Source organism: Coccomyxa subellipsoidea (genome assembly GCF_000258705.1).
Source record: "Coccomyxa subellipsoidea C-169, whole genome shotgun sequence".
Lineage (NCBI taxonomy): Eukaryota > Viridiplantae > Chlorophyta > Trebouxiophyceae > Coccomyxaceae > Coccomyxa > Coccomyxa subellipsoidea.
This window is the reverse complement of record NW_005178041.1, coordinates 2,935,981-2,945,935: the sequence shown is the minus strand read 5'-3', so window position 1 is coordinate 2,945,935 and position 9,955 is coordinate 2,935,981. Positions and strand designations below refer to the sequence as shown.

Genomic DNA, 9,955 nt, shown 5'->3' with positions numbered 1-9,955 from the left:
TTGGCCTAAGATATTGTACGATTGATGTGAAATCAAACTTTGGAAGTTGCTGAAGGAACACAAGGGCTAGAATGAAAGCCTATCACACCAGGCACGTTGGAGGCGGTCTCTGTCCGTTGTTTGGGACGAGAAAATTTTCTGTCAGTCGTGCAAGGTTGGCTCAGCACGGTATGCACGGGAAGAAAGGCGATGCAACCGACAGACTATTCATTTGCCCACGGTTACACGCTGCACAGACACGGGAGTCCGTTGTAGCAGGTATGGCTAGCTGCTGACAAGCTGACACTGAAGACATACTGAAGCCCACATAGTGTCCCTGGAATATAAACTTGGGTTTCCCGTGCAAGATTATTTCCAGTGGGGTATCTCCGCGATCCATGATCTTGTTTCCTGTCACAGCAGTGCCCACTACAACTGCATGGGTGCAGCACATTTGCCTATGCTGAATAGTATGCTTGAATTCCCTAACTGAAGTACCAGGCTTGCTGTCCTGCAGATGATGTATCACAGAGATCAGAAAAATCTGATCAGGAAGCTTCAGAGACGCAGCAGACGACCAGCAGTGGGACACATCAGCGGCCAGCACAGTCGTTGTCTTTGCATTCTCACAAAACAGAGATGAATGAGAACGCGGAAGAGCGGGGTCCATATCACAGGTGGGCACGCTGTCCTGGCTTGCTTGGTCGTGTCCAATTCCCCAATACACCTGTTGCTACCTTGTTTCTGCCTTTTTTCAAACCATCCCATGACCATGCCCCCAGGAGAATATTGGCAGCAGCAAAGGATGGGAGGTCGGATGACGCTGAGACAGCTTTGCGAGAGATGGCAATGGTTGGCCTCGAGCCTGGACCGCGTGCCTACCATGGCCTCATCTGCGCCTATTGCAGGTCGCGGAACTCCCAGGGTGCTCTCTCAGCAGTGCGTAGAGCAGTGAAGGAAGGTGGGCATTCGCTGCCCTGTCTGCACAAGCATTGTGCCTTCTGCCTTTCAATCCTGTGAGGGACACATGTCCCTCCTCAATTTGACATTATACACAATGGGGTGCTTCCCTCTCGACAGGACTGCAGCCCATTGCGGAGACATATCTTGTGCTGATGCATGCTCAAATGGTGGATGGCGACAAGACCGCCGCCTTCAAGGTGTTCCAGAGCATGTTGTCTGCTGGGATTGATGCTCGAAGAGGATGGCTCCTTCTTTGCAAAGACTACTTCAAATTTGGGTGAGAAACTATAAATCTAGACCTCAGTATTGCAGTAGTAAGCACTGCAAACCCATCACCTGTCAGATACGTGCCAGTCCACTGTACCTAATTTCTGCAATGTTGCTTAGATCTTGTTCATTGTGGTCCAGGTACCCCGACGATGCATATCAATTGGTGCAAAAGGGGCGCTTAGATGGCTGGTACCCAGATGCCGATCTCTACGAAAATCTTTTAGCCTGGATGTGCACACAAGACGACCTGGTTGATGAGGCCGAGCAGATCGTGCGGCAAGAGCTGCAGGTAATGACTCCGTGATGCAAGCAGAGGGGGCGTGCTGTGGATTTAATCTGATAAAACTCAAGACAAACGAGGCCTGCGCTCATTTGACAGTGCAGCACTGCTGATGTGCAGGAAGCGGGCATACAGCCAGAGGCGCGGCATGCCAATCCCCTCGTCTTTGCTGAGGCTAGGAACGTGTCGGTGCACACAGCAATGAGCGGCCCACTGAAGGAGATGCAAGAGGGCAGGCTGGGGGTTGGGTGCAGGCCCAATGCCGACACATACAATGCCATCACACAGGTGCTGAGATGCCATGTGGTGTTTTGCAGCCATGTGAAAATTATTTTCCTGATGCGACTTTCTCTCAGGGGAGCCTTCAAACAACAGTGGCCAATGTATCACAGGGTTGCATATGGGCCTTGAGAAGAGAAGGGGGCAACGCTGTTGTTGAGACACTTCAGGAGGTAAAGGGTGACATGATCAAGGCAGGGCTGAAATGGAACAAGAGGACGCACGCCCTCTTTGTGGATGTGCACTTGCTGGAGTGCAACACAGAGGTGAGCTAGGCATGCGCGCATCTGGCATAGGCAGGATTTTACCCCATGGGAAAGCTTACCTAGCTGTTTCTCACCGAGCAACAATTGTCTGCTGGTTGCTACCCATGAGCCTGTTGATGATCTCACATAGGATTTCTACCTAAATTGCCTGGCATGCTTTGCTAAGCAGACTGGCTGCATGTGTTGCAGTTTGCCATGATGGCCTTTGAGGACATGGTGAAGCTGTCACTGCCGGGAACCGCTACACAATACCTGTCCGACGGAGTCTTCATGCACCTACTGATGTCCCTGGCGCGCGATAACCAGCCCGCCGACATTCTGCGAGTCCTGACGGTGGCACAAGAAGACAGCAGGCAGCTGCCTGATGATGCCATGCAGCCCATAGGCAGCGCTGGCGGCTCATTCATCTCATCCTGGTTGCCAGCTGCGCTGGACAGTGCTCGCAGCATGCGCAGCGTTGAAGGTGCAAGCTTTTGTGCTGTCACGTGGACAATGTTTCCTGCTGTGTGGAGGGTAACTCTGCGTGCACTCTTGTAGCAGTTTTGTCGCAGAATTTCCAGCAAGACGCGCTGGGTGATCCTCACCCTGATAGCCGGGCCCTCGCATGCAGGGTTGACGAAGAAGCAGTCGGAGGAGGATGACGAGGTCGACTTGCAAGAGGTTGAGGGCGTCCTCATTGGGCCTGGCGGCTTTGCCGTCACCGAGGACGGCGCAGTCATCTCCGCCTCAAAGCTCACAGTGGGACAGCTGCGTGGAGAGCTGGCAGCGCGCGGCCTGTCCACAGACGGCAGGCGCCAGGAGCTGTACCGGCGTGTGCAGGTGGTGGCCTTCCCCCTCTCGAGCTGATCTACAGCCTGAAGAGACTATCCATGCGTCAACAGGCCCAAGGTTGAGCAAGGCTGGAGCGATCGTGTCTCTGGTTGGAGGCTGGCTCTTGAGGTATGCAGAGTGGCTGTGCAGGCCGCGAGGAGCACAGCGCCGCGCGAGGTGGCGGACGAGGTGCGGCTGCAGGAGAAGCGCAAGCGGGACAAGCAGGTGCGTGAGGAGGCCAGCATGAAGGCCAAGGTGCAGAAGGAGCGACAGAAGCGGGACGTGGTGTGGCGCGTGGAGCACTGGAAGGGCGGGGAGCTGGTCAGCGAGGACGATGTCGTTGAGACAGAGGAAGATGGGGACGAGGACGACTCCGAGTGGGACGATGACGAGCAGGTCACACTCATCTCACTCCCTCTGTAGTGCGTCAGGCATCATACAGGCGTGTTATGTGCACATGCGCCTGGCACGAAGAGCAGAAGAGTGAGTCGCGCAATGGCGGCCGGAGCGTAGCGACGGAATGCTGAAGGAGTCCCAAGGTGCATCGAGCGTGATGGAGGGTGCTGTGTGGCTGTGCAGGCGGCGCGCAAGTCGAGGCAGGCGGTGGACCGGATGTACCAGGAGGTGGGGGATGACGACGACCTGGACGCTCTGCGCACTCGGTTCATGGGCGCGGACATGTCAGCCGGCCAGCCCTGGTGGCCCCAGGACAAGTCCCCGGGAGAGCTTGCCGTGCAGATCGCTCTGCTGGTCGAGTCGCTCGGCAGCTCGCCCTCACTCGGTGACTGGGCCTTGGTACGTCTGCTGCCCATTGCATGATCCACCACTCGCCACAGACTGCATGTCTTGGACTGCAAGAATGAAGGATTGGCTGCTCCTCTCCTGTTGCTCACTTGAGCTGGTGCTATTGTCGCATGTATGTTATGCGTTCCGTGGTATTCACAGGTCGCCAAGGCGGCGGCGCAGGAGCAAAACCTGCTTGTTGTGGGGGCTGTCTTGGAGCGGCTGCCCAGATTAGCACAGGCCGCTGCTGAGCTGGGCGACAACCGCCTGCTGATTCTGGAGCAGAATGGTTTCAACCTCGATGGTGCGCGTTGCTTCAATGCACTGCTACATATCTTCGCTGTTTGCTTCTCTGCTTTCTGTGTGACATTTGCATCGTCCTGGTTGTTCCGCTTGTTTGAGCACTGTGTATGGCTTGTGTGGCAGGAGACAACATCGGAATGGTTGCGAAAGCGCTGCTCTGACAGCGGAATGCATGAATGTAATGTGCGAATATGGAACACAACTATTCCATATGGGGAGATTTTTATGTACACTGAGTGTTGAGGGCTGCTTTGGCGGAGGCCAGCACGCTTATCCTTCCACAAGTTTTGGATCTTGGCCTTTGTGGTCTTTCTTGCTGCAGTGCATGAGGCTGACCACCTGTTCTTCAGCTGTGCACACTGCAGCCGCTGCGCAGCATAGAATGCTCCGACATGAGAGTCTCAGCGATATGATTGGTAGCACCCGGATTACAGCAACATGGCATCATCATGATGATCATGATGACGGTTGTCATATGATGCATCAGCCACCGTGGCCATGACCGTGTGACAGCGTGTCAGCTCGAACTTGTTAATGAGCGCTCATTAATGATTATCAAGTCTTGTTCAATGGTTTCAAAAGATTCCTACGACCTTGTCAATATCAGCTAAAAGGAGAAATCAGAGACAGACACACAAAGATCCCTGGCGTTCAGGGGGACCCCAGCTCCACTGCTGCCACTGCTGGACCCGCTGGGGGGACCTGCAAGGATGTTCTCTGAGCACAATCTTCAATCCTATTGCACACCGCTGTAACGGCGATGTAGCCACAATTCAAAGTCATGAATGCACAGCAGGAGCCTGATCATCAATACAGTGTCGGCTCAAGCATCGTTCTCGAGACGCTCATTGGAGAGGTCTGTTAATAGTGGACTTGATATGCATCCTTTCATGCACATGCACGATGATGAATTTCGGTGTATCAGTCATGTCTTGTCAGTCGCAGGTGGTGAAGGGGGAGGTTTTTGCACAAGATAGAGGGACGAAGTGTATAATCTTGCGTGAACCCACCGAAGGAGCGGCTAAGTGCAACCTGCGTGTGCTGAAGGAAGACTTCATAAAGGTGTGTTGAAGAGTCCTGATCCATGATGCTCCTGGCATTTGCTTGCTGGAGGTGGGAACTGCAGATTGCAGTCATAAGGCTGACTATTTCATTTCGTTCGCAGAAAGTAGTCTCATCCAAAATACCAAAAGATTATGTGGTTGCCAAGCTTCCACATGTAGATATCAGCAAGTGCTTAGATCGGGAAGCGAAGGCTGTTCAGGTGGGAGCTGTTGCAGGCCTACTTCCCGACAGAGTTCTTTGAGAAGAGCCGTTCAATGATTATGTATGCATCCTTCTGGATACAGAAATGATCCTACCACATATGTTCATTGGGGGTGGCATTTTGTTTACCGCAGGCCGCAGAATTTGAAGCAGCCAGGAAAGGGCTGGGTGTGACCGAGGAGGCGCAGCGTATATTTGATGCTCTGTCAAAGACGATGCCTTGCAAATGGCAAGGAAAAACCATTGTTGTGCTTGGCGAGGTAGGATCCCTGCAGAGAAATTGACAGCTGCATGATGCACTGTCTCCCAGTGGGTGGGGTGGATTTAAGGAACATTTCCTGCCTGCTGCCAGGTGAGCATCAAGGAGCCATATGACCTTGCCAGTGTGTCTTCCACACACCCAGACAATGGAGCAGCAATTGTGGAGCGTGTAAAGAAAGTGGTGCGTCCCAGTAGGCCGCACAGTATATCACTTGACAGCTTCACCCAGCACAATGTGCTTCTTGGATGGAGGGGTCCTCTGAATTTTTCCACTGTGCCATTATGCAGCTTGATGCAGAGCGGAAGCGTATGACTTCATAATCATGAGGATCAGCAGCAGCAGCAACAACCCTGGATGTCTCTTGAGACTGGAATTCCTGGAGGCCTACCTGGCAACTTTCTCGGTTGTGAAATTGCTGTGTGAAGCACCTCGAGCGCTTTTGTCTGACCACATGGTTGGCACATCCCTGAAAACCGCAGTTGCATTCTATGCAGACAATAACGTGCTGTCACTGCACCACTTCAGATGTTGTAAACTGTACAGAAAGCTCTTCATTGGATCTTATAGCCTCGGATTTATAAAGGTCCCGACACACATCTCTGATATTTCCTTTATTTTTGAAGGTGCATCAATGACTCATTTTGCTTGTAAACCCAGCAGCTGAGTTTGAGGTGCTCCTGGAAGCAGACTGCAAGCGGTGCTACAACCCCGGGTTGTAGGGTCTAAGGCTGATCATGACGCGATCATGAAGGTCTTGTGCATGAGTATTATGTTTGCTGGCCAAAAACTTGCAGTATTGCTGCAATTTTGGAAGGGTGATTCTAACATTCGGCATCAATGCAAGGAGTACTCTAGGACTAGTCAAGGTGCCCACAAAATAGTTTTCATGCTTAATAGTCCCAACAGACATCATGTAACTGCCGCCAATTCTTTCTCCTTGTTCTCACACATGGCATTAATCTCCTCGATGAAATCATCTGTGAGCTTCTGCACCTGCAGGGTCGTAGTGATGCGTCAATTTACTATACATGGCAGGGCTTCTTCACACATAATATGTGTAGACCTCTGTCAAAGAATTCAGCAAGCGTTCCTTGACACTAAAGCTCTAAGGAAAGGGCTGGCTGCAGGATATGGCCCATGCGTTTACTTGCCTTCTTCTCTTCAGTGCGTCTTGAGTCTTCACTGGTCAGCTTTTTGACCTGCTCCATCACTGATTTTCTAGTATTGCGCACAGCCACTCTTGTAGACTCGCCCTCTTGTTTCACCATCTTGCCCATGGCTTTTATCCTTTCGGCAGTTGGTCTGTGGACATGCACACCAAGTGTGATTGCAAAAATCAACTGGAGCACATCTTCTAGAACTATGTCTGAAAGCGGAATCCCCTCAATCAGACAGCAGGAATATCCAATGCCCTACCTGGGCACAGGTACCAGCACCTCTTGCCCTTCAATTTTAGGATAAAGTTGCAGCGGTGCCTCCCTGATTGCTTTTTCAATGTTTTGCACTGTCTGCAGCAGGAAAGCAGGTCTTCAGTCCATGCTGCAGCTTTTTCAACGAGTGCTGCAGCGCCCTCAGCAACAATGCTGTGGTGACAAGCTTCCAAATATCTAGCATAGAGCAACATGCATGTGCAATGCAAAGATGGTCGTACCTGAGGATCAAAAGGTGATACCACTAGCATTTGACTGTCCCGCACGGACACAGATCCGATGCTTTTTAAGGACATTCTGTCTCCATACACATCCACCTTCAAATTATCCAGCATGCCTGCGCAAGGAAGAGAGTCAAGGACGCCACATGAGACCTGAGGATCCCAGCAGGGGTGAATGCTTTGCCGCACCTGGTGAGGCCCTTCCAGCCCTCAGACTGCCAAGGATACCCTGCAACCTCTCCACTGAAGCCTCCATGCCCCTGCAGAATCATATTAATGTCGAGTGAAATGTAGACGCTAGAAGTTTTCATTCGACTTGTGATGTGAATTTGAGAATGTCGACATAAATGTACAGGTGCGCATGCACCTTTTGGTATCCTGCAGGTCGACAGCTTCTGGACCACTCACTACTGCCACTGACTGCTTTTTGCCTGTTTCAGCATGCTGCACGTTTGCTCATGCTACCTCAAGCAGATGCTTAGATCAGTACCACACCTCGGATTAATGCAGAGCGCCTGCCCAAACAATATTACCTTTCTTTGCCGCAGAGAAATTAGCAGCATGCAGCAGTGCCCAATACTGCTTGAGCTCAGGCTGCACTGCCAGATCGTAGCGTGCACATGCCCACCTAGAGTCCAACAAGATGGTGTTCAGGCCTGTGATGTCAACAAGCATAAATGAACCGACAATAAAATCGATGAATGGATTCTTTGTCTCCCCATACCGTTCCGTCTCTTGATTTGCTAGAGCCTGTACTGTTTGCGAAATTGATGGGCGTGTTCGTAGGGCCCGCGCCATAGATGTCACCCCTTTCAACATTGTCAATTTCTCCCTGATCGATACTTAAATCAAATTTGACTCTTACACAACTTCATCCTTTCCTTCTTCTTCTGTGGGGGGCAGAGGGAAGGGATTAGCTTCGCGGCTCGGGGAAGCTGGGGGCCCCCCGGCCGGGTCTGAATCTCATTCAATTCCGCAGTGAGATTGCATTTGCGTCTTTGTGCAGTGTGTTCTGTGCAGCTATTGCATGATGATAAGAGACTCGAGAACGAAGTATACTGTGTGAAAAGGTTCAGAATGGCTAAGTTGTTCAGAGGGAGCAGTTTCGGGAGCGGGCTCCCAACGAAGGAGGTATTCAGGGAAAGTTTGTCTTCAGGCATTTGCAACACAATGCATCGGTCGCTCTCTGCAGAAAATGGGTTGAAGTCGGACGAAGACTCATTCGAGGATGCTGCCGAGGTGCGTGTCACAGGCCTCCTGCAGGTTAGGTGACAAAACTTAGGCAGCCGTTGATTGCAGAGAAAAGACAAATGAATAAGAGGCTTAATGCTGTCCTGTTTCATATATGTCATTAAGACATTTTAGAGCATTTGTACCGCTTGGGTGGTCCCGTCAATGTAACAGGGCTTCCATGGTTGTCACAAAATCCTGACGTGCTTTTCTAGCCTCAAGTCCCGGAACACGCCGAGCAAACCACATGTTACAGTGTTGCATCCGTTTGGATATATTCTAGGCGTCAGCAGCTGCCCCAACTCTCTCTTTCATGCGAGGGAATATCTCTTAGCATATGCTGATGTGACAACCCGACTGCCTCTAGAGGCTTCCCAGGCCCTTCAGTCTGCGTCGCCATGCATATATTCTTAAGGTCATGTTGATCAGTAAAGCACAGGATACTCACTGGTGCATTTAATTGCAGACACTGATGCATCCAGATGCACATGAGGAGGGAGGCCTCGCCATGAACAACAGGGCCCTGCTGGAACAGCAGCGAGGAGCAATCTTCGAGCTAATCAGAGACATGGGAAAACAGCTACTGACTGGCCATATAAATCTGGTCAATTTGTCCATGCCTGTGAAAATGTTTGAGCCCCGTTCCTACCTGGAGAAGCTGTCGGATGTCTGGGTGCACTCACGGATTCTGACACGAGCCGCTGCCTGCGACGACCCCGTGCTTCGCATGAAGTGGCTGATCACATGGTAAGCGCTTTGCAGAAGAAAGAGGCAGTGGATATTGTGGGGCAGCTTCATGGGATTGTGAGCAGCATCAGGAGGGATGAGACTGCACTGGCGTGTTGCTTCCAGGTTTGTGGCGGGGCTGCAGCATGTTTTCCAGTCTTGGCGCAAACCATTCAATCCCATATTGGGGGAGACTTGGCAGGCTACGCTGGACGATGGCGTCACAGTGTTCTTCGAGCAGCTCACTCACCATCCGCCTGTATCTGCATTTCAAATGATTGGCCCAGGTGCTCGACGGCCCCCCACATAGTCTCTCTTGTGGACCGTTCTCATCCAAAAAAATGAGCCAGAGACGAAAACATGTTTCTGCCACATTGGCAAAAGTGCAGTGCGGGCCCTTCTTTAACTGAAGGCATTCAAACTTGGTGCAGGCAACAGTTTTGAGTTTGCGGGGTACTCTCAGCCAGAAGTGCAGTACAAGGGCAATGCAGTCAAGACGACAGCGAGAGGGAAGCGAAGGGTGACGTTTGCAGATGGCACTGTCGTCGAGATAACCTACCCCAAATACTACCTGAGAGGTGACAAAGCCCTTGAAGCCCACTCCAGTTCTGGCAAGAGTTTCTGATGTGTGACAGGACTTCTGAACAGCGCGCTTTCATTTGCAGGCATTCTGTACACAAGTAGGCCTCGAGGTGACATCGGAGGACAGGCTCGTTTTGTGGATGCAAAAAATGGGCTGTGCTGCGATGTCATTTTTGGAAAAGTGGCAGATTCGACAGACCATCTGCTGCAGAGGCCCGATGCCCTCTCAGGGTCCATCTTTCGCTACAGCACGGCCCCAAACCTTGCAGCCAATGGCTTGGTGTGCCTCTGCTGGTTCATCAATT

The 9,955-nt window shown here is 51.7% G+C and overlaps 3 protein-coding genes across 3 annotated transcripts; all 3 read left to right on the top strand.

Moving 5' to 3' along the window:
- Positions 1–1,106: 1,106 nt before the first annotated feature.
- On the top strand, positions 1,107–4,094 carry COCSUDRAFT_59346 (hypothetical protein; the record flags this gene model as incomplete). Its single annotated transcript, XM_005651326.1, has 10 exons — positions 1,107–1,156; positions 1,351–1,501; positions 1,613–1,780; positions 1,942–2,037; positions 2,227–2,500; positions 2,648–2,856; positions 2,998–3,243; positions 3,427–3,642; positions 3,793–3,934; positions 4,057–4,094. 10 exons carry the CDS (start codon positions 1,107–1,109, stop codon positions 4,092–4,094), a joined length of 1,590 nt encoding a protein of 529 aa, XP_005651383.1.
- Positions 4,095–4,691: 597 nt separating this feature from the next.
- On the top strand, positions 4,692–7,949 carry COCSUDRAFT_52473 (hypothetical protein). Its single transcript, XM_005651325.1, has 13 exons — positions 4,692–4,789; positions 4,879–4,995; positions 5,099–5,197; positions 5,334–5,459; positions 5,552–5,641; positions 5,749–6,456; positions 6,615–6,765; positions 6,880–6,969; positions 7,113–7,228; positions 7,302–7,372; positions 7,480–7,545; positions 7,648–7,740; positions 7,837–7,949. The coding sequence occupies exons 1-6, from the start codon at positions 4,715–4,717 to the stop codon at positions 5,779–5,781; spliced, it is 540 nt and encodes a 179-aa protein (XP_005651382.1). The 5' UTR covers positions 4,692–4,714; the 3' UTR covers positions 5,782–6,456; positions 6,615–6,765; positions 6,880–6,969; positions 7,113–7,228; positions 7,302–7,372; positions 7,480–7,545; positions 7,648–7,740; positions 7,837–7,949.
- A 170-nt stretch (positions 7,950–8,119) lies between these two features.
- COCSUDRAFT_64679 (hypothetical protein) lies at positions 8,120–9,693 on the top strand (the record flags this gene model as incomplete). The annotated part of the gene is made up of 4 exons (XM_005651324.1): positions 8,120–8,351; positions 8,809–9,089; positions 9,195–9,355; positions 9,500–9,693. The coding sequence occupies exons 1-4, from the start codon at positions 8,190–8,192 to the stop codon at positions 9,691–9,693; spliced, it is 798 nt and encodes a 265-aa protein (XP_005651381.1). The 5' UTR covers positions 8,120–8,189.
- Positions 9,694–9,955: the final 262 nt, after the last annotated feature.

Excerpts from the sequence above, each read along its gene's own strand:
- COCSUDRAFT_52473 (XM_005651325.1), top strand. The coding sequence starts at position 4,715 with ATGAATGCACAGCAGGAGCCTGATCATCAATACAGTGTCGGCTCAAGC. Across the intron at positions 5,460-5,551 it reads CCATTGTTGTGCTTGGCGAG|GTGAGCATCAAGGAGCCATA; the intron begins GTAGGATCCCTG and ends GCCTGCTGCCAG. Across the intron at positions 5,642-5,748 it reads TGGAGCGTGTAAAGAAAGTG|CTTGATGCAGAGCGGAAGCG; the intron begins GTGCGTCCCAGT and ends GCCATTATGCAG.